Genomic DNA, 25,384 nt, shown 5'->3' on the forward strand with positions numbered 1-25,384 from the left:
CCCGCATCGTCCTTCCAGATCCGCGCGGCCTCCGCCCCCGTCCGCCAATGTCCGGTCTCGGGGAGGATGGAAGGAAGGTGGCGCCATCGTGAGATACAACCACGGAGGAGGCGGGGACGACGTCAACGTGTGAGAGGCGGAGACAGCAGTGCCGCGATGAAGGTGGGAGAGCGGAGGAGGACGAGGAGGAAACGATAGCGAGAGCGAGGAGGAGACGGCGGCGGTGACAGGGAGAAGGGGCAACGATGGAATTTCACGGTCGCACGGAGGAAGAATTGGACTACGGCGTCAAATAAAAATCCGATTTAGGATTGAACTACAACGTCAAACAAAAAAATATGGAGGGAGTAATTGACAACAGAGGAGACATTACTCACGTGAGAAAATAGAGCGCCATCGACCTCAAGCGCTTGAGGTACCGTTGCCAAAGGCACGGTTGCGTACGATGTCTTGGGGAAAGTGGAGTGCGTGCGCGCAGTATCAGAGCTTGGCGCCACCACCTCAGATCTATGCTTCGCTGCCTCGTTGCGCTGGGACAACAGAACGACAACCTCGCTAAGCCAAACCGCCGGTTCCCTCCGAATCAAGTGCTAGCAGGCCAGTTCAAGCGATACGCCGATACGCTGTCTCCTGTCTACAGTCTCCACGCAGCCCCTCGCCATCTTCCATCGCGCCAACGCCAGCAACGAAGGGACAAGAGAGGAATGAGGATGGTCGATGGCAGCGTGAGGAATAAGGATGCAAGGGGAGAAAGGGAGCTAGCACGACCTAGGAAGGAGGAAGACGGTCATGATGGGCTAGCGTTTCCCAAGGGGATGGGAAGGGAGAGAGAGAGGAGAAGGGCGGCGGCAGGCTAGGGTTTGCCCGAGCTCCTTGCGAAGTTGAGATTGGAGAGAGAGAGAGGAGGGTGTGGGTGGGGGATATCGTGTGCTACTGAGCTAACGATCCCGACGATCGGATATCAATCGGATGGCCAAGCCAGGCGATTGAAGAGAGCGCTCCAAATTCACCAGCCTTCCAGCGCGGGCGGACCGACATGTGGACCCACGAGAAAGTATGGCCCAGCGAACAGAGAAAGAATGGTAATTTTTTTTGCGTAAAAATCCCATGCGCCATGGCAAAGCCACGTCGTGCTGAAATCCCTCCGAACGCCATGGTGCGAGCAGATCGCCCTTACTTTTAGTTACCCCGACTAGACATTTTGCGCGCGTTGCACGCACTATCAAGGGTCCAATGAACTTTTACCAATAAGAATATTGTGAGAATAAAATTAAAGATCTATAATCTCTCTGATAGAGACAAAAATCATGAATTTCTATGGTAAATAGAGTGAGCATCGTGTTGTAGTTATGCTAACAATTTTTTTTCCTAAAACACAGAGTTGGTATATCTAGACAAAATTAACATGAACACCATATAACAGCTTAAACCATCACGTAGGCTAAATATAAATCACATAGTGCATAGCATAATTCATCAATTCAGCTTGTTTTCTTCACATCCTATTGAAGAGGGTATAAGTCATTTAATAACATGTAAGTACATAATATACATCGATACTTAGGAAGTGTAATATTTCTGCATGTCATAGTCAGACAATCATATCTTAACAATCCATTTTGACCAAAAGTTTAACCACCAAACTGTCCGCACAGAAGAAGCATATGTTAGACAACAAAGTAAACCATACTGGGGTTAAAAAATATAGAGTAAATTTCATAAAACTACATATATTTTACACATTCTATCACAAAACTACAGATTTAAGAACTTATTTAACAAAACTACAGATTTAGTGTCTACGTTTATCACAAAACTACAGGTACTTTGCACAATACATCACAAAACTACAGATTTAAGAACTTGTTTCACAAAACTACAGATTTAATATCTTCATTTATCACAAAACTACAAGTTCAGTGTCTTCATTATCATAAAACTACATATTTTAGCATTGTTAAAACCTGTAGTTTTGTGATAATGAAGACACTAGACATGTAGTTTTGTGATAAAAGAAGACACTAAATGTGTAGTTATGGGATAAACGAATACACTAAATCTATAGTTTTATGAAATAAGTTTTTAAATATGTAGTTTCATGATAGATTATACAAAGTACCTGTAGTTTTGTGATAAAAGTAGACACTAAATATGTAGTTTTGTGAAACAAGCTCTTAAATCTGTAGTTTTGTGATAAATTGTGCAAAATACCTGTAGTTTTGTGAAATTTACTCAAAAATATATCTCACGAATTTAAGCTAGATAACATTTCTCAAGTACCTGAAGACCATGTGTACAATAAATGATTTATTCATGTGCATTAGATATGCTCAGCAGCAGCCAGCAAGCTATACAAAGAAAATATCACATTGTTCATACTTCTTTGAATGGCATAACTACGATATTTGTAACAGATAGCAGATGTTTCACTCACTAAATCAACAGTACGTAGAAAAAAAAAACATAGCTAACTAACTACTTGAAACAACTGTTTCCGAAGGAAAACTACAACTAAGCACTGACATGATAGCTACTAAACACAAAAGGCAAAAACTCAAGTTAAAATCATGGAATACTTATCACACATCCATAATGTATTTTTTAATAGTGCCACTGCTAATTTCCTTCCTATTTCATTCGACCTGAGAACTCAATAAACTAATGCTGAAATAGTTAACCTTCCACAAATCAGGCATTCAAATTCATGCAAAATGGAAATTGCTCAAGACAAATGATGGAAACTGCTATGTTATTTTACGAATATCCAGACAACGTGTTGCAGTGAGACATTAAAATGCTATGCAGATTCAGGGTTGCCATGATTAACTTCTTCTCCCTGGTAAGACCTCGTCAAGCAAAAGCCAATCAACATGAGCTGCATCTGAATTCAATCAACAATGTTAGAAGCAGTTGTGTTCGCCTAATTTTTCTGAAGATCAATCTTGTTATCTGTTAGAGAGTAACAATAGACCCCCACTAATTTAAGTAGCAGTTAAGAACAAAAATAATAAATTCAGAGAGAAATGACTACTCCCATCTAACTCTGCTTACCTTGCAGAAGCACAATCCAATTATTCATTGAATCCTAAACCTACAGCAGGACACTACTATTAATATGTAGTTTAAATCATTAGTACTTTGTTCACTGGAAATTATGCAAAATCATAGATGGATTATTGATATTTATTGAACTAAAAGCATGATACATAACATTCTTGAACTTGGGTCCACATTCAACATGAATTGCTGTCACAGAAAAAGGAGAAAAAACAGAGTATGCATTCTGATGTGGCTGCCTTGCCTTGCCATCTAATGTATTCTGATCTGGCTACCTTGCATTGCGCCTGACACCAATCAATGGAAACCATGACACTAAGACAGAGAGGGCCATCTCTTACCGACAAGAAGGAACCATATCGGGGATTGCAATTTCTCTGTTCATCTCGAATTGCAACGGAGGAGTTGCAGGTGAATATGGCAGCGACTGTGCCATTTCCGTGCTCCATCCAAGATCTCATCGAACCTAGTCTTTGTGCTTCTACACCTGCCATCCCTAATCGGCGGAGGAGATAGAGCTCAGCTGCTCAGGAGGCATCAGCAACGGTGAGGAGGCAGCCGACAGAGGGACAGACGCCAGCGATGGTCCACTGATCCGGCGAAGCGGCCGACCGCTCGAGGGGACGTAATGTCAGCGCGGGGCTTGCTGGTGGTGACGGAGCTGAGCGTGGTGCTCGGCACCGTGGTCACGCTCCTTGGACCCGTCAACCTTCCCTCCACCAGCGGGCGGCGCTCAGCCAGACATTGGTGAGCCGCTCGAGTTAGAGGCGGGCCTCTTCGTCACGGGCGATAGCGCCGGTGCGAACATCTCTAGCCCTAGCCATCTTTGACGACCCCCTCCACCATCGGCCTCGCTGTGGAATGTCTTTTCTAGATCTGGACACCATGTCTCCTCCCGATCTGCTCTTCCTCAACCTCGCGGCTTTGGACCGGTGCCATCGTCGTCACCTCCACCGCCGTCAACCTGGGGGACCACGTGTCACGCCCAGAAATTCCCAAATAGAATTCCAAGCAGAATGTGCATTAAAATCCCCGTCCAGGACCGGCCGGGGTACACAAACGACAATGTTGACATTCAGATCCACGTCTTACAAACATCATAAACGTCTTACATAAATGCCGCGGAAAAATGAAAGACAACAGGAGCTAAGCCTTGACTAGAACTGCAGCGGGAACACCACTCCACAGGCATCCTCGACGGCACGGACGAAGCCTACTCCTCGGAGAAACCTCCATCTGACACATACTCGTACTCTGGGGTTGGGAAAAATAGAGCAAGACTGAGTACTACCTACTGTACTTAGCAAGTCATACCGGAATAGGGGTATGATGCAGGGAATTATCAAAGGAGAGCTAGAGTGGTTCATTTGCATAAAGCGAGCATTTATAAACAGAAGTTTAAAGAAGAAAACAGTCGTAATAATTAATCAATATTAATCATCCACTGTCCAACGCTATACCACGTTGCGACAGGCCCAACCATCCACCTATACTATCCAATTTCATAAGACTAAACTAGGGTGAGACTAATCACGGTGAATCTGGTTGACCGCCCATAACCGCGGGCACGGCTATTCGAATAGTTTTACTCTGATCAGAGGTGTACAACTGTACCCACAAGACACAGCCCCACGACACGTTACCGTGCGCCGACATGCCACCACGACATACCGGAAAGAGGCCGTGACAGGACCCTTCGCATAACCCCCCTCTAACCAAGCACACCACACCTCAGGTTTCACCCCCACTCCTCGCAAGGCAGCGGGCAGTCCCCTCTCGTGCCTAGGTGAATCCGGAAACGACAGAGGCCGTCGCAGGGCCCGCCCCGTTCCATCACGCCCACCCTTGCCTGGGTGCGTCAGCTAGAGGAAAGCTACACTACAAGCCCAGCCGTTGCCCAGGCTGGCTTGTGGTAAGTACGATAAGTTCTTCCAGGGCATCCCGCGAACCGGTCCTTAACTGCCATGGGTGCGACCAGCAAAACCATGCACCCACAGCCCACCATGTGATTTATTTTAATTAACCAACACCAAAGCGGTGGCACTAATCCAACAATACCATTAGAACCAACAGTCTAAACATTAATAGGATTTTCCCCACTGTGTACTAGTAGAACTAAGCATGGCTAAGCAACTCCTAGTCCAACGTCTATTCATGTTATAACCCAAGCTAACAAAGGAACAAGGTGCCAAAATAGCATGGCTGTAACAATAGGTAAACATCCCATAATAACATTATAAAACGATGCAGTATTTGAAGAAAAACAATAGAGCATTTGCAATATAGGATCAACATGTTCAAGTGACAAGCATGACTTGCCTTGCTCTGCTGCTGGAGGAACCTCGGTGACTATTTCGAAGTACACTGGAGCGTCGGAAGAACCGGAATCTAAGCGACATACAAAGCAAACAATACAAACAGGCTATAAGACTACTGAAACAGAGAACAAAACCATTTTTAATGGATTCTACACATTTTTCTTGATTTACTGAGACTTGAATGGGCTTAAACGGAGCACGGATGAATTAGTTATGAATTTTAGAAGATTCACTGTGTTTATTACTATAACAAAAAGTCCTTAAATAATTTATTGCGCAACAACTCCCAGGGCTGACGTCATCAGGGGGGGTGGCGTCGACGGGCGGGTCCCACTAGTCAGTGGCTCGAGAGAGAGGGGAAGGGGCGGCGGCACGTGGGCCCCACTCGGCAGCGGCTCAAGAGGAGGGCACAGCTAGCAAGCGGGCCCCACGGCCCTGGCTCCACAGGCCAGTGTACCGGCCAGGCCCGGCATCAAGCCGGCCGGCCGGCCATGGCAAAGCGGCGGCGCGCGCATGCGACCGCCGGCGACGGCAAACGGCGGCGCGGACGGCGGGCGGCGGCGCGAGCGGCGACGGCCGAACGTGACGGCGAGTGCGCGAAGAGGGCGGCGGCGCACGGGGAAAAAAGGGAAGGAAAGGAAGGGGAGGGAGACCTCACCGGAGGGGCGACAACGGCCGGCGGCGGAAAACGAGGGAGGCGGCGAAGACCGGCGATGCCGAGGTGCGGACGAGCGACGGCGACACCTAGGGAAAAAGAGAGGAGGAATTAGGACGGAGGGAAACCCTCACGGCGACCATCCACGCCGGCCGGAGTCGGAGGGGAGAGAGGACTCACCGGCGACACAAGGGAGATGGGGTTTCGGTGGGATTCCGGCGACGCAAAGCGGCGGCCGGGAAAGGTCTTGCGGCGGCGAAGCTAGGGGTGGCGGTGGCTTAGCGCGGCGACGGCTCTAGCGGCGGCGGCACACGGCCGGAGTGCGGCGGCGGGCGGCGGCGCAAGCGGCGGCGGCGCGAGCTCGGTAGGGGCACGGGATGGAGCGGTGAGAGCGGAAAACGAGAGAGGAGGGCATGGGGAGCATTTTATAGGCGGAGGGGGAGGCGGACGTGGCCGGGAGGCGCCCCGATTTCGCCGGCGACGTGGGGGAGGAGAGAAAGAAGGTGGGGGCGATTCAAAATTGAATCCCGCCCCTCTCGTGCGCGGGCGCGGCCGGAAGACGCGGGGAGAGGGGGCGGCGACGTGGCGTGGGCACGGGCGACGCGGCGTGGGCGCGGGGAAAGCGGAGGAGTGGGTGCGGCGGCGGCGGTTTCGGCGGGGTGGTGACCGGCGCGGGCGGCGGGAGGTTGGGGGAGGACCCGACAGGTGGGCCCCACCTGTCGGCGACCCCAGGAGAGGAGGGAGGCGGGGCGGCCTGGCTGGGCCTCGGCCTACGGCCGGCCCAGCGGGAGAAAGGGGAGAAAAAGGAGGAATGGGCCGGCGGCCCATTCAAAGGAAAAGAAAAGAAAAGAAAAGAAAAGAAAGAAAAAGGAAAAAGAAGGAAAAAGGATTTTTCCTGGGATTAAAATTGCATGTGCTCAATTTTAATTGGTTAAAATTATTTCGAGAGCTCTGAAAATTCCACTAAAAATCTTGTTAACGTATTTCGACATGTAGAACTCAAGAAAAATTCCACATGCCAATTCCGATTATTATTTGCATTACTTTATTAAGGTTTTCTCTTGATTTGCACCGGCATTTTCTTAGGGTGATTTATAAATTCAATTTTCGGCTTAGGAGGAGAACTTCAAGGTGTGACACCACGCCGGCACTCCATCTCCGACTCCTCGCCGGCGATCGATCTCCTGACAGAAGGGGATGTGCAGGCCGGCTGCAAGAGCGGAAGAGAGGCGGCTAGGGTTTGGGAGGGTGGGGTGAGGGGTGGGCGCCGGCCGCCAGGTGGTAGGGTTGTTCGTTTTTACAAAAAAGGCCACTCACTTGTTGTTATTCAAAGCGTGGCCTATTTTTCGTTTTTTTTCTCTTCTTAGCATAAGATATTTCAGGTCTTGGAGGGCCTTAAAGTAAGAATACAGAACACATAAACGAAGACAAGGGACTTATCACAGATTATCAATAATAGCAAGGGCTTTTTTTGTAAAACGACCAGAGTCAACGCGGGCCTCCCGCTCGCTCGTGAAATTCGGCTGCCTAGAGTTTCGGGGCCGACGTGGATAGCACGGGAAACGGCCACGCCTATGCAAAACGCTATGGAGGCGCCAATCCAGGGCAGGTTTAAATTTAACCGCTGTCTCTAACTCTATCATATTAAATATCACGATCAAGGACAAGATCACAAGGGCCATCAAGATTCTAAAATTTTATACACGTATACTAGGGCCTATTTGAAGGAAATCTACAGCAATTAGTTGCAGTCTTGTATTTCTAGACAAACTTTATGTCAAAAATCATTTCAAGACCGGAAGCACACCAGAAATAAAACCAGTGATCATTGGATCAGACACAGTTTGCCAACTACAAACAGCTATCCTCACCACAACAATCATGGAGATTCACTCTAATGTAGACATGTATTGCAGTTCACTGCTGAAATGAATTGAGACAAAAATATCAATGTATCATGAAGCACTATATTCCCCCATAGAACATCATACCCCCCCAAAAAATACCATGTGCATTCAATGAGAACATACCTGGAAAGCTCAAAGCAAGGCCAGTGCAACAACCAGCTATTCCAGCATTAACAACTGCAAATGAAGAATTCATAATTAGTGCTATATATTCAACTACCAAGATGTTACATCTAAAAAATTAGCACGATGTTAACAGAAAATAGGGAACTAAAACAATGCACATACTGTCATCTTTGCCACGCAGCCTTCTCAACAGGCACACAACTAGACAATGGACGCCAGAGAGAACTGCAAAAATTTGATCCGATAAATTTATGTTATGAGCAAGGTGTCTGGATGATTTTCATGTACAGAAGAACTGCATTCACATTATCAATAGCTAACCTTGGCAGAGGACCCTGGGTGCTGAACAAGCCCTTAAATCCCCTCTTAGTGAACAAACCTTGTCCTGAATAAAGAATCCAGTACAGAACATAAAGATTTTACACGAGGAAAATAACTAGTTGCTACAAATGGCCTTAACTAATTCACATGTCTGGTACTTAACAAGATTAATAGCATCTTCATTGACATAAATATCAAAATTCAGATGAAGGAACCAAAGATTCCTCACAAGATGTGCTATTATCTACACATTCTAGATTTCTTACAAATTCTTACAGCCATACTAGGTGAGTTTGAGGAGAAGGGGATTGAGAAGATTGAGAAGATACGCAAAACGAGGTGAGCCATTACCGTGTGATTAATTGAGTATTAACTATTTTAAATTTAAAAAATGGATTAATCTGATTTTTTAAAGCAACTTTCCTATAGAAAATTTTTGCAAAAAACGCACCGTTTAGTAGTTTGGGAAGCGTGCGCGCGGAAAACAAAACAAACTATCTCTCTTTCTCCAGCTGCCGAACACAGCGTAAGAATAGGTTAGGAATGAACTTCCTTTGCATGACATGGAAAGGAACAAAATCTAAAACTAGAAAAAGTTCGTGATTACAACAACATAGACAACATGGGCAGCACCGGAAACACATAAACACTGAAACACAAGGGGGCAACGGAGAAATTGGGATAATACCATATCCAATGGTAGACACCAAATGAACTGTTGGTAGTGGATGCATGAGTGTTGCTGCACTCTGAAGCACGGTAGACAAATCATGATGACTAAAAGCAACTGCGCACATTGAAAGTTTTATTAGCATGCAATTTGTTTATTACCCAGTTAGAAGAGATGCAAATAGAAAGATTGCGTTGTTATCTTTTTAAAATGAAGCGTAGAGAAAAAAATCACAGTAACTAAAGAATGCTGGGCATTCATAACCCATTCTGTGCAGTTACAAAACAGAAGGTAGGTTATTGGTCATAGTCTCTGCCATCTTCGTAGGAAGAAATACCAGTACGAACAAAAGGTACATTATTGTGAAGAACAAAAACAACAGAGGCCACAGAGGTGGTGCATCTTTTGTAGCTATACAATTACTTGAAGGATGGTGCAACAAGAAATCAAGCTTACAGAAAAGGGTAGGTCTTACTTAGGCCTAACAGTCTAGCAGCCAGGTATTTACTTGCTGTCACTGTACAATATATGGACATAGCAAATAGAGCATAATTAGGCATAATTACTGAAACAGGGGATAAAAACATTTAAACATAAAAGGGGGAAAGGTCTATACATCCATGGTGGCAAAACCTGGGAGGTAATTAGAAATTCTCACACGGTACAGGGGAAGTATTAGGTGGATTTGTAGTGCAATTGATAAAGTAGGCAACCCGGCTGTTCAGGGGGTGAAATGGATTTTTTTTTCTGTGACAGTCTAAAACTGACGCTCTGTATAGATTGTTCATGGTGTAAAGTAATAACTATTCTCTACTAACGAGCATGTCCAAATTGATGATGGGTTAGAAATAAGAAATATTACACTGCCCAGCACAAACAATAAGCTATCATTGATGATGAGTTATAATGCAGGCAAGAATAGCCAAAATATATACCTTCTTACATAGCTTGAACACGACTTTGTCCAGAAGGCTTCACTAACTCCTCCCTGTCAATCATCATCCTAACTCTCTTTGCATCCTCAACCATTCCGGCCTTTGCATATATATTTGACATAGTCACAAAATTTCCAGGGTTATCTGGCTCCAATTGAACCAGTTTCTCAAAAGCGATCTGTGCATGATCCACATCATGGTGCATCCTACTTCCAGATAACAAAGCACCCCATACAACTGCATTTGGTCTGATTGGCATCTGATCAATAAATCCAGCAGCCTCTCTGAACCTCCCAGCTCGTGAAAGCAAATCCACAATACAAGCACACTGCTCCATAGTAGGGATGAGGGCAGAATTTTCCACAAACCGCTCAAAAAGCGCAAGACCTTCATCAACCAAGCCACAGTGGCAGCATGCCATGAGCAGAGTTGTGAATGTCACTGAATCTGGCTGCATCCCACAACGCAACATTGCATCCACAAGTTCAAGTGCCCTCTCTCCATGCCCATTCTTTGCGAAAGCACCTATCATCACATTCCATGACACAACATCCTTCCGTTCAATCTCGAAGAACACATGTTCTGCATTGTCGACACATCCAACACGTGAATACATGTTCATCAACGCATTCCACAGAATTGCGTTTGAACCACTATCACCATGGTTTCTCACCATGTGCCCATGGACCTGTCTTCCAGACTCCAAATCACAAGCCCCCAGCACAGCAACCGCGGTACGGGCATTCCCTCGAACACCTCTTGCGCGCATCTCCCGGAAGCAATCCCACGCCTCGCCATTCATCCCGGCACCAGCGAACCCCCCAATCATCGCGTTCCAGGACACCACGTCCTCGCCGTCCATACGATCAAAGATCCTCTTGGCCGCGCTCACCCTCCCACACATCGCATACAGCGCGACGAGCGCCGGGCCGGCCGAGGCGTAGAAGGCCAGCAGTGGCGCGGTCTTTACCCCGTAGGCGTGCGCGGCGCGAGCGGGGAGGGAGGCGGATGCGCGGCGGCAGCAGGAGACGACGCAGGAGAGGAGCTCGGCGTCGGGGCGGGCGACCGCGGCGGCGGAGAAGAGGGAGAGGGCCTCCCGGGGGCGGCCGTGGCGGGAGAGCGCGGAGAGGATGGCGGTGTAGGATCCGGTGGAAGGGTGGGGGATGAGGGAGAAGGCGCGGAGCGCGCAGGGGAGGAGGCCGGAGAGGGAGTAGGCGGAGACGAGGGCGTTGGAGGCCGGGAGCGAGGAGGGGAGGACCCCCAGCTTGAGGGCGGCGGCGTGTAGGGTGGAGACGGCCGGGGCGGCGGCGCCGGGGGTGGTGGCGGCGGAGACGAGTAGGCGAGGGAGGGAGAGAGGGTCGACGGGGAGAGCGCGCCGCTCGCCGGCGGCGGGGGCCGAGGTCGAGCACCTGGCGCGTCCGAACATTGCGCGCTCTGTAAATCCCGTAGATTACCATTCCATGGCTTTCCACGTTAATCGAACGGCTTACAATCACCATGGAAATGCCTTCGAGTGTTTGACGATCTTTCTCTCTTTTGATTTTCTGTTTTAACAAACATCATGATCAATACATGAAAATTCGTATACGTAGGGATCACAAATTGAAATCGGTTCCTATCAAAGAAAAAAAGGAATCAACGATTGAAATTTTCATATTGGTGTAGTTTTGCATTGTATCGGATAGCGGGGTCGATGCGACAACTACACGGAAATATATTGGTTGTATTATAGTAATGTTAGTTTCATTTTAAATTAAAAAAATGTTATTGATAATTAAGACTTCAATCCTAACCGATGAAATGGGATGCAATATCCTTTTCTCGAATGCACGTGCACGTAGTCGTACCAACTCTATCACTATAAACACAATTTAGGTTAGAAGTCACCGCAGGTACTACTTACTACGAAACTTACCTCGAATTAAGGCACCTTTGAAAAATACATGTCTAATAAAATAATTATTAATCACAGGTCACCACAAGCATTGTTTACCAAGAAAGACATGACCAATTTACCATATGCGCCATATTAAAAAACTAGTCTAGAAATCACCACACGTTACCATATGCCAAATTCATATCCTCTACTCAGCATTATGCCAAAGTTATATTGAGTAGAGGAGACTCAAACATTGTCGGACATGTTGCACTATAAGTAGCCTAGCTAATTAATTTATACTTAATTCATCCGTATAAAGTAATCTATGATGGACACACTACGTGTAAAGAACACGTAGGCCAAAATCTTATATTTCTAATTAACATTTTTGCATACATACATATATATATATATATATATATATATATATTATATTTTAAAATCAAATAGCTATATCAACCATGCGAACTAATGAGCACCCTCCCCCCCCCCCCCCCCCCTCCTTCCCCGTAATGGAAATTCAAACAACTGCCAGCAAACTCTCCCCAGCTTGATCATTGAGAACACTCAACCGCCATATATCAAGCAAACCATATCATATATCTAGCTCGGAAGAGATTTGATAATTTAACACTCCTTAATATTGGTTTCGATTATTTGACATACTAGTCCACTTTCATTCATCTTAGATGGTTCTACATGTTATCCTCAAAAGTATCAATTGAAGCAATAGGACAACGAAAAAAGTGTTAAATTATCAATTTTTTTCAAGTTTGGTAGGTAAATTGTTCTAAAAAAATGTTTGCTAGGTAAACATTATGTTTTAGAGTACAACGCAGAGCAGCATGCGACTATGTCCTCGCTCACAACGTCCATTTTGCAAGTAGAATCGTATCAATTTGACAGTGTTGTAATTTGAACTCAAGAGGATTAATTTCAAAACGACGTGCCAATCTCCACGTGCACTATCCCAGCAATGACACACGGGTTTGTCACGTTTCCCAAACTTAGCCCATCAAAGAAAGGAATAGACCGGAAGAAAGCCCATCACGACTCGCCTTCCTCCCTCCGCCCGTTCGCCGCAGCCACCGAACCACCACCGCCTCTCTCTCTCTCTCTCTCTCTCTCCTCTCTCTCCGGCGAATATTCCCTCCCCCCTCGCCTTCCTCTCCACGCCAAAGCCGGCAACCGCGCCGCCTCCGCCGCGCCCAACAGCTCAGACGCTACCGGAGTCCGGCGACTCGACGCGACGCGGCGCGACGCTCCTCCGCCCCGGCGATGCTGCGGCGCGGGCTCCTCGTCGTCAATCGCCTCCGCAATGTCCACCTCCAGCGTCTCCCCCGGCATCGCACGCACTGCTCGAGCGGTCCCGCCTCGGCGCCGTCGACCTCGACGACGTCCTCGTCGGCGCCGCTCCCCGTGGCCGCGCCTCCCCCGCCCCACCACCTCGCGCCCCGCGGCGGCGGCGGCGGCGGGGGGCCCCGACGCCGCCTGACCCCGCTCCTCGCCCTATCCACGCTCTCCCTCGTCACGGCCGCGGGGACGATCTACCACATCTCCGCGTGGGACCTGGAGGGGACGGTGGAGAGGTCCAGGGCGTCCGCGGCACGCGTGGTGGAGCGGATGCAGCACACCTGCGCGGCGGGGAAGGTGCTGTGCAGGTCGCTCATGTCCGTGCTGTCGTCCGCCAACCACGAGGTGAGGTCCGGGTTCGAGCTCCGCGTCGCCGCGCTGCTCGCCGACATCGCGGCCGCCAGCGCCGCGCGCCGCGCGGCCATCGTGTCGGCGGGGGGCGGCGCCGTCGTCGACTGGCTGCTCGAGAGCGTCGTGCGGCGGGCCACGCAGGCGGAGGCCGCGCGGGCGCTCGCGCACCTGCTGGCCGATCCCTGGGTTGCGCCTGCTGTGCTCGGTCGACCACGAGCGGTTCCCTGCCTCCTCCAATTCATCTTCTCTTGCCAGCCAAAACGCGGCAAGAAGGTAATGTCCTGTCAGGTGCTACTCTTGAATTATTTGCTTTGCTTGGCTGCCGTAATTGTAGCTTTAACAGAATAAATTTTGCAATCAGTTTAAATTATTCGAGCATGCCAATGTAGCTGGCTCTAATCTACTAGGTGATTGTTGTTGTAAATTCTGTCCAATCTGCAAGATAAAGAGAGAAAACTCTGAATGTTTATATTGAATTGTTAGTTTCTTTCTTTTTAGTTGAGAATTAATGATTTGGTGTAGCTTGATTTGTTCTTGTGTTAGGAATTTCAGTATTGATATGCTATGTTATAGGAATCAGATGTTGAGATGTGCATCAGTACAGCCTGATTATAGGTGGAAAACAAAATTTGCATCCTCGTGTGCTCTGAGATTTCTGGCATTTTTATGTTTTCATCCCATGTCTTTGTGAGCATGGAACCTTTGGCCCTTCAGGTTTTCAGATTGCAAACTGTTAATATATGCTATTGATGTTAAGATAAAAGATCTCATGGGGGAATGAGTTATGTTATGCACCTGCATGCCAGTTATGCAATAATGCAGTTATGTCTAATGGATTATCAAGACCTTGGAGTTGGTAAATATAATTTATTTTCCTTGATGGCTTGGTGATCTCAACTCTCCTATAGGCAATTTCTTTTTTTGCTTGCTGGCAGTGCTTTTTCTTCAGCTTATCTCTTCTTTTTTTCCCCTATACATGTAGTATTATGTTTCATGCGCATCTTAATCTAGCAATGTAGGTCTATTAAACCATTTAGATTTTCCAGTTCTGGTTTCCTTGGACTTTAACACAATATGAGTTGTTTGTACCTAATATATTGCCCTCCTGTTAATACAGAACTCGGAATACTCTTCATTCAATGTCTCAGACCATTCTAAAGGAAGGAGCATGCTTGTTGCTGCACTTATGGACATCATCACTTCCAACTGCGATAATGCGGATTATTCATCATTTCAGCCTTTATTGCCTTCAGATGCTGATACAAGAGATATTGCGGCAGCCATCGAAGTCATTGAGCAAGGGGGGATGCATTTTGATGACCATGATGATAATAACAGTGATGATGGTGACAGTGGATTAAAAGGAATAGGGATTAAGGTACTTGGTGGGACTACTGTCTTGGGATTCTCTAGAGAAATAAACTCATTGGAGGTGGGCAACTCGGATGATGGTATTGTTGGAGCTTCGAATAGTAGAATATTGATGCAAGAAACTGCTACTGATTCTCCACTAGTGGAGAAGCTAAGTTCTGCTGCTGCTCCAGGCCTCTGGGATGATTTGCAGAGGGAGCATGTAGCTGTACCTTTTGCTACTTGGGCTCTTGCTAATTGGGCTATTGCATCTGATTTAAACCGTTCTCGTATTCAAGAACTTGACAGTGATGGACATACTGTCACAACTGCACTGAAAGCACCTGAAAGAACTGTCAAGTGGCATGGAGCCATGGTGGCGCGAGCTCTTTTGGAAGACCAGAGCTTGACTTTGGCTCCTTCTGTCCCTGACTGGTGCTCAAGTCTTCTTTTGACAGCTTCTCGGGCTGCTGAGAATGGTGACATGGCATTGGCTCAAATGTCACTATCAACTTTCCTATTATCCATGATAAGGTGTAATGAGTCAAAATTTGTGATCAGACAGAAGGGTCTTCATCTTCTTCGTAGTATCGCAAAAAAGATAGAAAATGAGAATGCTCAGAGCAGGATGAAGGAATCATTAGCAGTGGCACTGAGTTTGCTCTATGCTGGTGAAGTTCCGTTGTCACTTGAAGAAACTCAAAGATGGTCCGGCATTCTTCTTCGTTGGCTCTTTGATAAATCTGTTTCAGAAACTACAAATCTCACAGCTATTAAAATCCTTTCATGCATTCTTGAAGACTATGGACCAGCTTCCGTACCAATTTCTCAGGGATGGTTGGCTCTCGTGCTTTCTGAGATTCTTGGAGATAACAAGACACAGAATTTGAAAGGAACCACCCAGCCTCAACCAGAGAGAGTGAAGGTAAGAATCTTGTTATTGTTTTTAATAAATATATATTTGAATGCGTGTGCCGCCAACTGTTCTTAGTAGTTAAGTTGGTTGATAAATGAGTTTTAGATAAATAAACATGACGATAATCAGACTGAAAATACTAGAACGTCAAGAACTTAAGATCACCAGTATAATATAGTATGTCACATGTTCAGATTTATGACAAGTATTAACCATGGAGGAACAATGTTCTAAACATTCCATATATAAAATTTGCTTTGTTATTTGGCGACTCTATAAAGTGCTTCATGCCAGATGCTGTTTAGGTTTTTTTTTTTTTTGGGAGCTATCTTCTTTCTTTCGAAACATTTCTATGAAATACACATGTTTTGATATTTTTATTTTAATTGTGTTATATTGTTTGAAACAAAATTTGAATATTTGGTTGCTACTAGCCTGCTACTTTTCTTGTGCAGAGTTTCACATTTTCTATCATCTGCCATTTTCAGTTTAGTGCTGCTCTTTTTGGATGTTACAGTATAACTTATTTTGTGTTATAAAGCTTTAGCTTAACTCCTGATAGTACTAATTTCACAATCTTGTTCTTCCTCCTTTTTTGTCCTGAATCCTGATACTAACCTTTTTTATGGACAGAATCAAGTTGATCACCATAATGCTTCCTCTGCGACTCAGATCTTGAATCAATTAGCTACTGCTGTTGTGAAATTGGCAATAGTTCAATCACACTATGATCCTGCTTCTGGTGACAAAGTACCCCTTTTCGATTTTCTCTCTCTTGAACCATTTGCTACAGCTCTGAAGAACTTGAATAAAAAGAACCCACCTAAGTTTGATGCTGCTGACTCAGCATCCGCTACGCTGAAGGGAATAAAAGCACTGGCAGAGCTTTGTTCTGAGGATGGTGCATGCCAAAAGAGAATTGCTGATTTAGGAGTTCTCTCCCTGTTGAGGCGCATCCTCCTTGGTGATGATTATGAGAAACTCGCTGCGATCGAAGCATATGATGCATCACGAATTCGAGAAGTGCAAGACAAGAATGTGTCTGCCTCTAATGACTCCTCTAATGACACTACTTCTGATCCCTCCAGTGTACGGGTTCCTCCAGCAGCTCATATTCGAAGGCATGCTGGCCGGCTGGTTACCATTCTCTCTCTTCTACCCAATTCAAAGAAGGAAATTATTTCTGATGATGTATGGTGCAAGTGGCTTGAGGAATGCGCAAGTGGACGAGTTCCTTGCAATGATTTAAAATTAAAAAGTTACTGCAGGTTAACTTTGTTAAATGTATTCTGTTCTGAGGATCCAAATACGGGAAGCACTTCTGATGAATACCCTGATTCAAAAAGTGAGTATAAAAGAAAATGTCCTCAGTTTGGAGATGCTTTGTTCTTGTTAAATCCAGAGTTGCCTCTTGAGGTTCATTTGGACAACAATGGTCATGAAATTTCAAGAAAGAAATTTAAGGATGACTGTTGCACTGAAGAAGGTGGTGACTCTGAAACTGGAGATGCTCCAAGCAACACATCCAAATATACACCCCCTTTAATGGATGTCGTGTTCGTCCATGGTCTTCGTGGTGGGCCATTCAACTCATGGCGGATAGCTGATGACAAGTCATCAACCACCAAAGCAGGTCTGGTGGAAAGTATAGATGAAGATGCTGGCAAAGAGGGAACATGTTGGCCAAGAGAATGGCTTTCAGCAGATTTTCCTCAAGCTCGTTTTTTGACAGTCAAGTACAAGGTTAGTTTGGTGCTCTGATGTTCTTTATGTGGGGAGGGTTATACTGGTCTCTTTTAAAACTTTTGTTATTCTGGTAATATTCGATGCTTCCCTGCTGATGGAATTCTTGTTGCTTTTATATGTTTGGAGGTCTTACTGGTTTCAAATGATTTATGCAGACCAATCTGACACAATGGACCGGAGCCAGCTTGCCACTTCAGGTTAGTTTTTTCTTTTTCTTTTTCTTGTTCCATTGCTGATCTCGCAAAAACATTCCATAATTTTGTGATACTCAGATCTGATATGTTCTGTAGTTGGATAGGAGATGCTCAGAGTTTAACTTTAGGCTTATTTGTTTCTTCTTACTGAAATTTATTCAGTTGAAATAATATTTGTATATAGGAGGTGAGCTCTATGCTGTTAAGGAAGTTAATTGCTGCTGGCATTGGCAGTCGTCCTGTTGTTTTTGTAACTCATAGGTAATGATGGTCGCTTGGTTCATGATGTAGTGCTGGAAATTGTTGAAAAGTCTGTGACAGATGAAAAGGCTTACTTATTCCCATTTACATATATGCAGCATGGGAGGACTGGTGGTTAAGCAGATGCTGTATCAAGCGAAGCTGAACAATTATGACAAGTTCCTGAACAATACGAATGGGCTAGTATGTATTTGTTTGTCAATTCTTTCAAACATCTGTGAGATCTAACCATGTTCATATCACAGGTTTTCTATAGCTGTCCACATTTTGGTAGTAGGCTCGCAGACATGCCATGGCGTATGGGTTTGGTGTTTCGTCCAGCTCCATCGGTTTGTCCTTCACAAAAAACTTGCAGCTTATCTTTTTTGTTCACCCCATTCTATATTTATGACACTTGCAGCTTATCTTTCTTTAGATTGGCGAGTTAAGAAGCGGATCCCCAAGACTTGTTGAGTTAAATGATTTTGTGCGGCAACGCCATAGTAAAGGATTGCTCAATGTTCTTAGTTTTAGTGAGGTAAAGGAAGATATTGTTATTCAATTACACATTATGCTTTCATTGTTATAATACTAATATACCTATGTCAACTGGCTTCACACCTTAATAGACTCAAGTCACACCGATCGTTGAAGGTTATGGTGGTTGGGCACTTCGGATGGAGATAGTACCGATTGAATCTGCATACCCAGGATACGGGGAACTTGTTGTAAGTAACCACGTTATAACGTTCGCACCATTGCGTAGTTAATTGTGATCTGCTAGCCTTGCACTATAACGGACTTGATAGATCATGCATCCACATCTAGTACTCTGCACAGTTTTAACATGCTTAATGATGTCAACAATATATGATTATACATGTTAGAGACACAAAATCCAAGCTAGTGTGGTAAAGACACAATGTTGATTTTGTAGGTATCCCATTGTATTTTTCTTCTTGTATGCCCCCCAAATTTCGCCCATATTATGGGGTTGTTCAGATTGATGACATTTTTAATCATACCAATTTTTTTTGATAAAGTTGCTAAAAAAATGTCTACATTTAGTTTGTTGCTAAACTTTAGTAAATACATAAGAAATCCCGCCAAAATTTTTGGCAAGTTGGCTTTGGTAAGGTTTATTTTAGCTATAATTTGAACCACCCTTATAATTTTCGTAAGGTAGTAGCAGTTTATGCAACTTGTAACTGGTGGTTTACTTATTATTATTAAAATTTTGCAGGTCCTGGCGTCCACTGATCATATAAATTCGTGTAAGCCGGTCAATAAGAACGACCCGTCGTACGCAGACACCTTGGCATTTTTGGAGAAAATATTGAAATCGCGTCTCAAAGAATCAGAATCCTAGTTTTTTTTTTCCTTTTAACTTCTCAAATATGGGCGGCCTATGGTATACAACACTTCGGGTGGAAACGCTGGATAGGATTTCCTTCGGCATTATGGGGGAGATTCTGTTTCTTCTGCATCAGAGATTCTCGTCTGTTTAGTTGATCTGATCTGGCAATTTGGGCGGGCTGTGTTTTATGAAGCCTTAGCCCAATCATACAGTACACGAACGAATTACATGTACAAATAGAGGATAGCTGTAAATAGTTGCCCCTCTTGTAAGAAGAAAAAAGGAAATATATGTATGCTCTCTGAATGACATGTACTATTTTTCTCTCGAAATTCATAAGCATGTAGCCACACACCCCGTTGATTATGAAATTTTGTGTCAATGCTCTATGATTATTAGCAAGCATTACCATTCAAGCCTGATGAATATTTTGGTTTGAAACCCAATATTGAAATGGGCTGCTGAGTTCATGGGCTTACAGTTTGTAGACTGAGTCAACTTTTAGCCCATTTACTTCCAACTAATGAACTTGGAGTGGAAGAAGAAGAAGCGACACGCCGTCACCCATCTCTTCGTCTTCCTCGCCTAAAACCCTCGCCTTCCTCCTCCGCCGCTTCCCCCCTCCACGCCGACGAGCAACGGAGCAAGCGGGCAGCCCACACCACACCCAAGGTGCCCCTCCAAATTCTCCCCTAATCCTCTCCATAATTTCCCCTAATTGATACTTGCGTCAAGATTTCGTCGTAGATCCCCGTGGCCCGTGAGGGATTTCAGGATTTGGGCGAAATCTGATAATCACGGGCCCTCGATTTTGTCTGTATTCCCCCAGGATGGTGGACGCGTGGTGGCCGCTGCTCGCCGCGGCGATCCCGGCGGTGGTGGCCGGTCAGGCCTTCCGCGTGAAGCGGCGGCGGGACGAGGAGCAGCGCCTCAAGGCGGCGCGCGGGCGCGAGAAGAGCTCCGACGAGGTGTTCGTCTGCGAGCGCGTGTGCACCTCCAAGCGGATGCTCAAGAAGGTGGGGGCCTTCTCCAAGGACCCCATCCCGGAGACCTGCGTCACCGTCTGCGGCGTCTCCGAGCTCGACGCCTGCGCCGACGCATGCGCCCGGACCGTCTGCGTCAACCAGCACCAGGTCCCCAACTGGAACGACGTCTGCCTCAAGAGGTGCCAGAGCGAGTGCCTCAAGCTCTCCTCCACCCTCATGTAGCATCCCCCACTGTAAGCCATCGTTGTTTGTACCTTGTTTTTGGTACAAACCATCAAGCTCTTCTTGTTCCTAATGCAATCCTTATTACTACCTAAGAGGAGAGCTTCAGACATCCATAGCTATCGTTTATAAATCATGAGGAATGGAATAGGTGAATGACTGCTTCCTGATTGTTTTGTGCTTCACATTTGATCTTCAACAAACAATTGTGATTGCTAGGTACCATACCATGTCTTTTGTGAGGCGTATCCGAGGTTGAGTTTTTCAGCTGGGCCGACGAATAACACCAGCCAAATTTATTTAGTATCAGAGGTTGAATCACCCCTTTTGGATGAAATGCTTATCGTGTTTAATATGTGCTTACCTGAGTGTGCTGATTCTGATATGAAATCCCGTCTACTATTTATCCGAGTAGGAAATGTAGGATGGCTCTATTGCCCATTTACCTCCAGAATTGTAGTTTTGTGCATTAGTATTGGGAGTTTCACAACTTGCTCAGGTGATTTATGTTGCACAGATGAGTTATCTACAGTTCAGACCAATTGTGACAGCTAGGTTGTAGGTATCATGTCTTTTGCGGGGGTATCTGATGTTGAGTTTATAGCTTGGCCGGTTTTGGCCAAATTTATCATGTATCTAAGGTTCAGTTATCCCATTTGGATGAAAATTCTTATCGTGTAGGAATTGTGGTTGCCTCTGCCTGAGGGTGCTAATTCTAATATTAAATCTCTTCTGCTATCTGTCTGAGAAGGAAATGTAGGATGGCTATTACCTATTTTACCTCCAGATGTAGTTTGGTGTACTGGTATCGGGAGCTTCAGAACTTGCCGAGGTGATTTATATTGCACAATTGCAATGATTTTCAGAGTTTAGAGTTGAGAGCATTGCTTGCTGGAGTTTCTACCTAGTGCTAGCATGCGAAGTAGTGAAAGATTTGCAGTTTCTTGCTATGCTCTTATTATTAGTCAGACACAATGCTTCCTGCTTCAGTTACTTTGCTGTTTACGAGCTTCAGAAGCTTGTTTTCTGCTCCAGTTAGCTTCTTGTTTTAATGTTTAGTAACAACTCCCTCCGTCTCAAATGTACTAGGTTTGTTTATTTTGAGACGGAGGGAGTACAACCATCCATGGCTGTCATTTATCTCTAGGAATGAGCCATGGAATGACCTATCCAGGTTGTCATGTTTTGTCCATTCCATTACCCTTTGTGCATATGATCCTCGAGAAAATTATCCTAAGGTTAACAGAGAAGGCCTTCCTTTATCTGCATTCAGATTACAAGACAGTGATGGTCTGAAATACATGTATCTTTTGCAAGGCAACAATGCCACATCTTTCCGGTCCTCCATTTCCCCTACCGTCTGCTCAGTGTGTGCACATGTTGCTATCAGCTCCCTGGGTGTGAAGCTTTAATCACCATTGTGATGATCCAGTCTGTAGCCTGAAACTCTGAATCAGGCGTCAGACAAGCATCAGGTAGACGTCAAATTCTCCTCTTGGATTAGGTTAACCAAGATAATAGGATCAAAATCGTCACTGTTGATCGGTGATCGCACACCCAGGCCACCATGGAAACGGGCACCTAACGCACTGATCGTAAAACTAAGAGGACATGGAGATGATCTTGAACAGAAAAGACGCGCGACAACTCCCGCTCTAGCTTACGCATGCATATCGTTCTGTTTCGTATAGCATATGGAGTAGCTGGTTCAGATAATAAAACTATTTAGAAATCCCCCTGAAAATGCTCCAAATGTTCAAACACTTCAAAACGCCTCTATACTTTAATTCTTTGGGTAATGCGTTTGTCATAAGCAATGCTGAACAGTCATAATCATCCAGCACAAAATACAAGATATTCGTTTTATATCTCCTACATACTCCACTGTACATAAACTTGCTGTTCTCCCCATCAAGCCATCAATCTTATATATATTTACAGAACAAATTTGCACATTAGACTGGCTAATCACGCTTAACATCAACACAAGCTCGAGAAAACAGCATCGTGGAAAGACAAGTGGCTAATCACATCAGTTTGCCACGCGCACGCCATAGTTTTATACTACTTCCATCCCAGAAGACTGCAGTTTTGCATTGGTTGTGTTCAACATTTACCATCTGTCTTATTTGTAAAAATTTTTATAATTAGTATTTTATTGTTATTATATGATAAAACATGAATAATACTTTATGTGAAACTATTTTTTTTAATAAGATGGACGATCAAACTTGAACACGAAAATACACGACTACACTTAAATTGGGGCGGAGGTAGCAGAGTTTAGAGTGATCTAATGCATTATGCATCGTTGTCTAGAGGTGACACGGGCCGACATGATGCCCATGTCCTTCCTCCAAGGAGTAGATGATGCGCTCGAACGCCTCGACGTGGTGCTCCGCCACGGCCATGAACACGTCGACGCCGCCCTTCGCCGCGCGCGACGGGACGAACACCATCAGCCCCTCCACGGGCAGGTCCGGCGGCAGGAACGCCGCCGGCGAGCCGGTGCCGAGGTCCATCTGGTGGAACCTGAACCCGAGCCAGCTATCCACCTCCAGGTCCGGGCACAACATCGTGCCCGCCGCCGCCGCCGTCGCCACGAGATCCCCGCCGCCGCCGCCGCCCGCCGCCGCCGCGCCGCCGAAGTCGACGAACGACTGGATGTACTCGCCGTCGACCCTCGCCACGGCGTCGCGGATGGCGCCCACGACGGCGCCGTAGGTGGCGCGGAGGAGCTCGCGCGCCCGCATCCTCGGGAACGCCCAGAGCACCATGTTGCCGAAGAAGTCCATGGGCACGGGCGGGTTGGCTCTGCCCCGGCAGTTCACCGCCACCCTCACCTGCGTGAACTCCTCCGGGCTCAGGTCCCTCGCCGCCGTGATCTTCTTCCACACGTGCGCGAGCAGGCACTGGAACGTGCTGCACCGGCCGCCGGCGCGGGCCTTGAGCTCGCCGACGAACTCCGCCGTGAAGTGCACGGTCAGGTCCTTGATCTTGTCCAGGGACACGGCGGCGTAGGACGACCTGCCGCCACCGGCGGCGGCGGCTTCTCCTCCGTCGAACTCGATGGAACGGTGGTCGAACGCCGGCGCCGGCGGGGTGCGGGGCACGGCCGTGGCGGCGCGGTCGAGGAAAGGCGTCGGCGCGGTGAAGCCCTCCCCCTCGCGCACCGCGGTCGCCCACGCGGTGAAGAAGGCGCTCATGGAGTGGCCGTCGGCGGTGTGGTGGTGGCAGATGCTGCCGACGACGAGGCCACCGCACCTGTACCGGACGAGCTTCACCTGCAGCAGCGCGGCGCCGACGTTGTCCTCCGGCAACGCGGGGTAGAGGTCGGCGACGTCGGTGGCCATGGCGCGGCCGCTGTTGGCGAGCACGTCGTCTAGGTCGGCGCCGTCGACGGTGGCCTCGACGACGAGCACGCCCTGGTCGTTCACGTGGAGGAAGCGGCGGCCGTGGCGGTCGACGGCGAGGCGGCCGGCGAGGTGAGGGTACGCCGCGACGGCCCTGAGGAGGCCCTCCTTGATCGCCTCGTTCGACGGCGCCGGCGCCCGGTACGCGAGCACGCTGGGTACGTACAGGTCGAACGCCGCCCGGTCGAACACGGTGAGCTGGACCTCCGCGCCGGCGAGCGGGTGCGGCGTGCCGTACACCGGCGCCAACATCGCCGTGCTTGTAATCTTCATCTTAATTACACCTCGTCTTAATTACTTTGGAGTGGCATGCATACAACCGCTTATATAGAGCTCCGAACTATATGTAGAACAGTGTGTGATCAACCACCCCCAGTACATTTATTTTGGGCTATTTATTTGTACACGTCAAGACCAAAACGAGAGTAGGTATCAACCACTCCGCTTATAAAAATGACTAAATTCAAATCAATTTGGGAAATAATTCCATGTTCTAAATGGGGAAAGTATTCTAAACTCTTTAGAAGACGCCAACTCTTGTTTACATGCCACTCAAATAGTTATGCAAAAATTTGTAAAAAAGATCAACATGATAGTTTAATATGTACTTGATCATTACACAAGCATGCAAAAATAAAATTTAACTTCAACATGTTGCAACGAAAAATACACTAAAATTCAAATCGGTTTAGGAAATAATTCCATGTTCCAAATGGGTTTAGAGAAGAGGAGAAAAGAAAAAAGGAAAAAGTACACCGAAGGTCCCTCAACTTGTCATCGAGTTACAAAATCGTCCCTTAACCGCAAAACCAGATATATCACATCCTTCAACTTACAAAACCGTTCACTTTACGTCCTTTGTTGGTTTTGATCCCGGTTTTATCTGACGTGGCGGATGAGTCAGCGTGGGACCCATGTGTCAGGTACCACGTCATCACTCTTTCTCTTTCCCCTCTTCTATCCCTTCCTTCTCTCTCTCAAATTTCTCCTTCGTCTGGGCAAGCCGGCCGGCGGGGCGAGGTGGGAGAAGAGGTCGGGCGGCCGGCGACCGGCGACGGGCGATGCGGCAGCGGCGGCCGCGGCGGCGGTGGCGATGACGACGACGTGGGAATATGAGGGCCGCCCCCTATGCCGCCAGCCTCCGTCGCCTCTCCACCAGCTCCCATGGATGATGACGGCGGCCTCCTCGCTCTCCCCGTTGCGCTCCCCATCGGCTCCTCATCCTTCGTGCTCCGTGAGGACGGCGTCTCACGCGCCGCTGACGAGGCTGCCGCCCTGCGCTGCTTGCCGCTGTTGTTCGATCTGAACCTGCCGGCCTCGTCCCCGTCGGCTGCTGCCGCCGCCGAAGTCCACGAGATGGATTGGTGTTGCGACACGCTGCTCCACCT

At 46.9% G+C, this 25,384-nt stretch overlaps 4 protein-coding genes across 10 annotated transcripts; 2 read left to right on the top strand and 2 right to left on the bottom strand.

Annotated features, from left to right (window-relative positions):
* Positions 1–2,732: 2,732 nt before the first annotated feature.
* On the bottom strand, positions 2,733–11,428 carry LOC127768675 (pentatricopeptide repeat-containing protein DOT4, chloroplastic-like). 6 transcript variants are annotated; one of them, XM_052294301.1, is made up of 8 exons: positions 9,990–11,428; positions 9,073–9,171; positions 8,836–8,896; positions 8,385–8,448; positions 8,226–8,288; positions 8,061–8,114; positions 3,052–3,091; positions 2,733–2,881 (listed from the first exon to the last, which is right to left on the bottom strand). In XM_052294301.1, the coding sequence occupies exon 1, from the start codon at positions 11,413–11,415 to the stop codon at positions 9,994–9,996; it is 1,422 nt and encodes a 473-aa protein (XP_052150261.1). In that variant the 5' UTR covers positions 11,416–11,428; the 3' UTR covers positions 2,733–2,881; positions 3,052–3,091; positions 8,061–8,114; positions 8,226–8,288; positions 8,385–8,448; positions 8,836–8,896; positions 9,073–9,171; positions 9,990–9,993. The 6 variants fall into 6 exon arrangements, with proteins under 6 accessions (XP_052150261.1, XP_052150257.1, XP_052150262.1 ...); XM_052294297.1 differs by lacking the exon at positions 8,836–8,896; XM_052294302.1 differs by lacking the exons at positions 8,836–8,896; positions 9,073–9,171.
* A 1,493-nt stretch (positions 11,429–12,921) lies between these two features.
* Positions 12,922–19,681, top strand: LOC127766240 (uncharacterized). 2 transcript variants are annotated; one of them, XM_052291326.1, is made up of 10 exons: positions 12,922–13,860; positions 14,690–15,847; positions 16,472–17,581; positions 17,740–17,781; positions 17,963–18,039; positions 18,138–18,222; positions 18,285–18,368; positions 18,455–18,556; positions 18,648–18,746; positions 19,262–19,681. In XM_052291326.1, exons 1-10 carry the CDS (start codon positions 13,147–13,149, stop codon positions 19,385–19,387), a joined length of 3,597 nt encoding a protein of 1,198 aa, XP_052147286.1. In that variant the 5' UTR covers positions 12,922–13,146; the 3' UTR covers positions 19,388–19,681. The 2 variants fall into 2 exon arrangements, with proteins under 2 accessions (XP_052147286.1, XP_052147288.1); XM_052291328.1 differs by having other exon boundaries at positions 12,922–13,845.
* Positions 19,682–19,905: 224 nt separating this feature from the next.
* LOC127766242 (uncharacterized protein At5g64816) lies at positions 19,906–20,805 on the top strand. The gene is made up of 2 exons (XM_052291330.1): positions 19,906–20,047; positions 20,205–20,805. The coding sequence occupies exon 2, from the start codon at positions 20,206–20,208 to the stop codon at positions 20,581–20,583; it is 378 nt and encodes a 125-aa protein (XP_052147290.1). The 5' UTR covers positions 19,906–20,047; position 20,205; the 3' UTR covers positions 20,584–20,805.
* Positions 20,806–21,878: 1,073 nt separating this feature from the next.
* On the bottom strand, positions 21,879–25,150 carry LOC127766241 (tryptamine benzoyltransferase 2-like). Its single transcript, XM_052291329.1, has one exon. The coding sequence runs from the start codon at positions 24,267–24,269 to the stop codon at positions 22,899–22,901; it is 1,371 nt and encodes a 456-aa protein (XP_052147289.1). The 5' UTR covers positions 24,270–25,150; the 3' UTR covers positions 21,879–22,898.
* Between the last annotated feature and the right edge of the window lie 234 nt (positions 25,151–25,384).

This window comes from Oryza glaberrima, chromosome 3 (assembly GCF_000147395.1).
Source record: "Oryza glaberrima chromosome 3, OglaRS2, whole genome shotgun sequence".
NCBI lineage: Eukaryota > Viridiplantae > Streptophyta > Magnoliopsida > Poales > Poaceae > Oryza > Oryza glaberrima.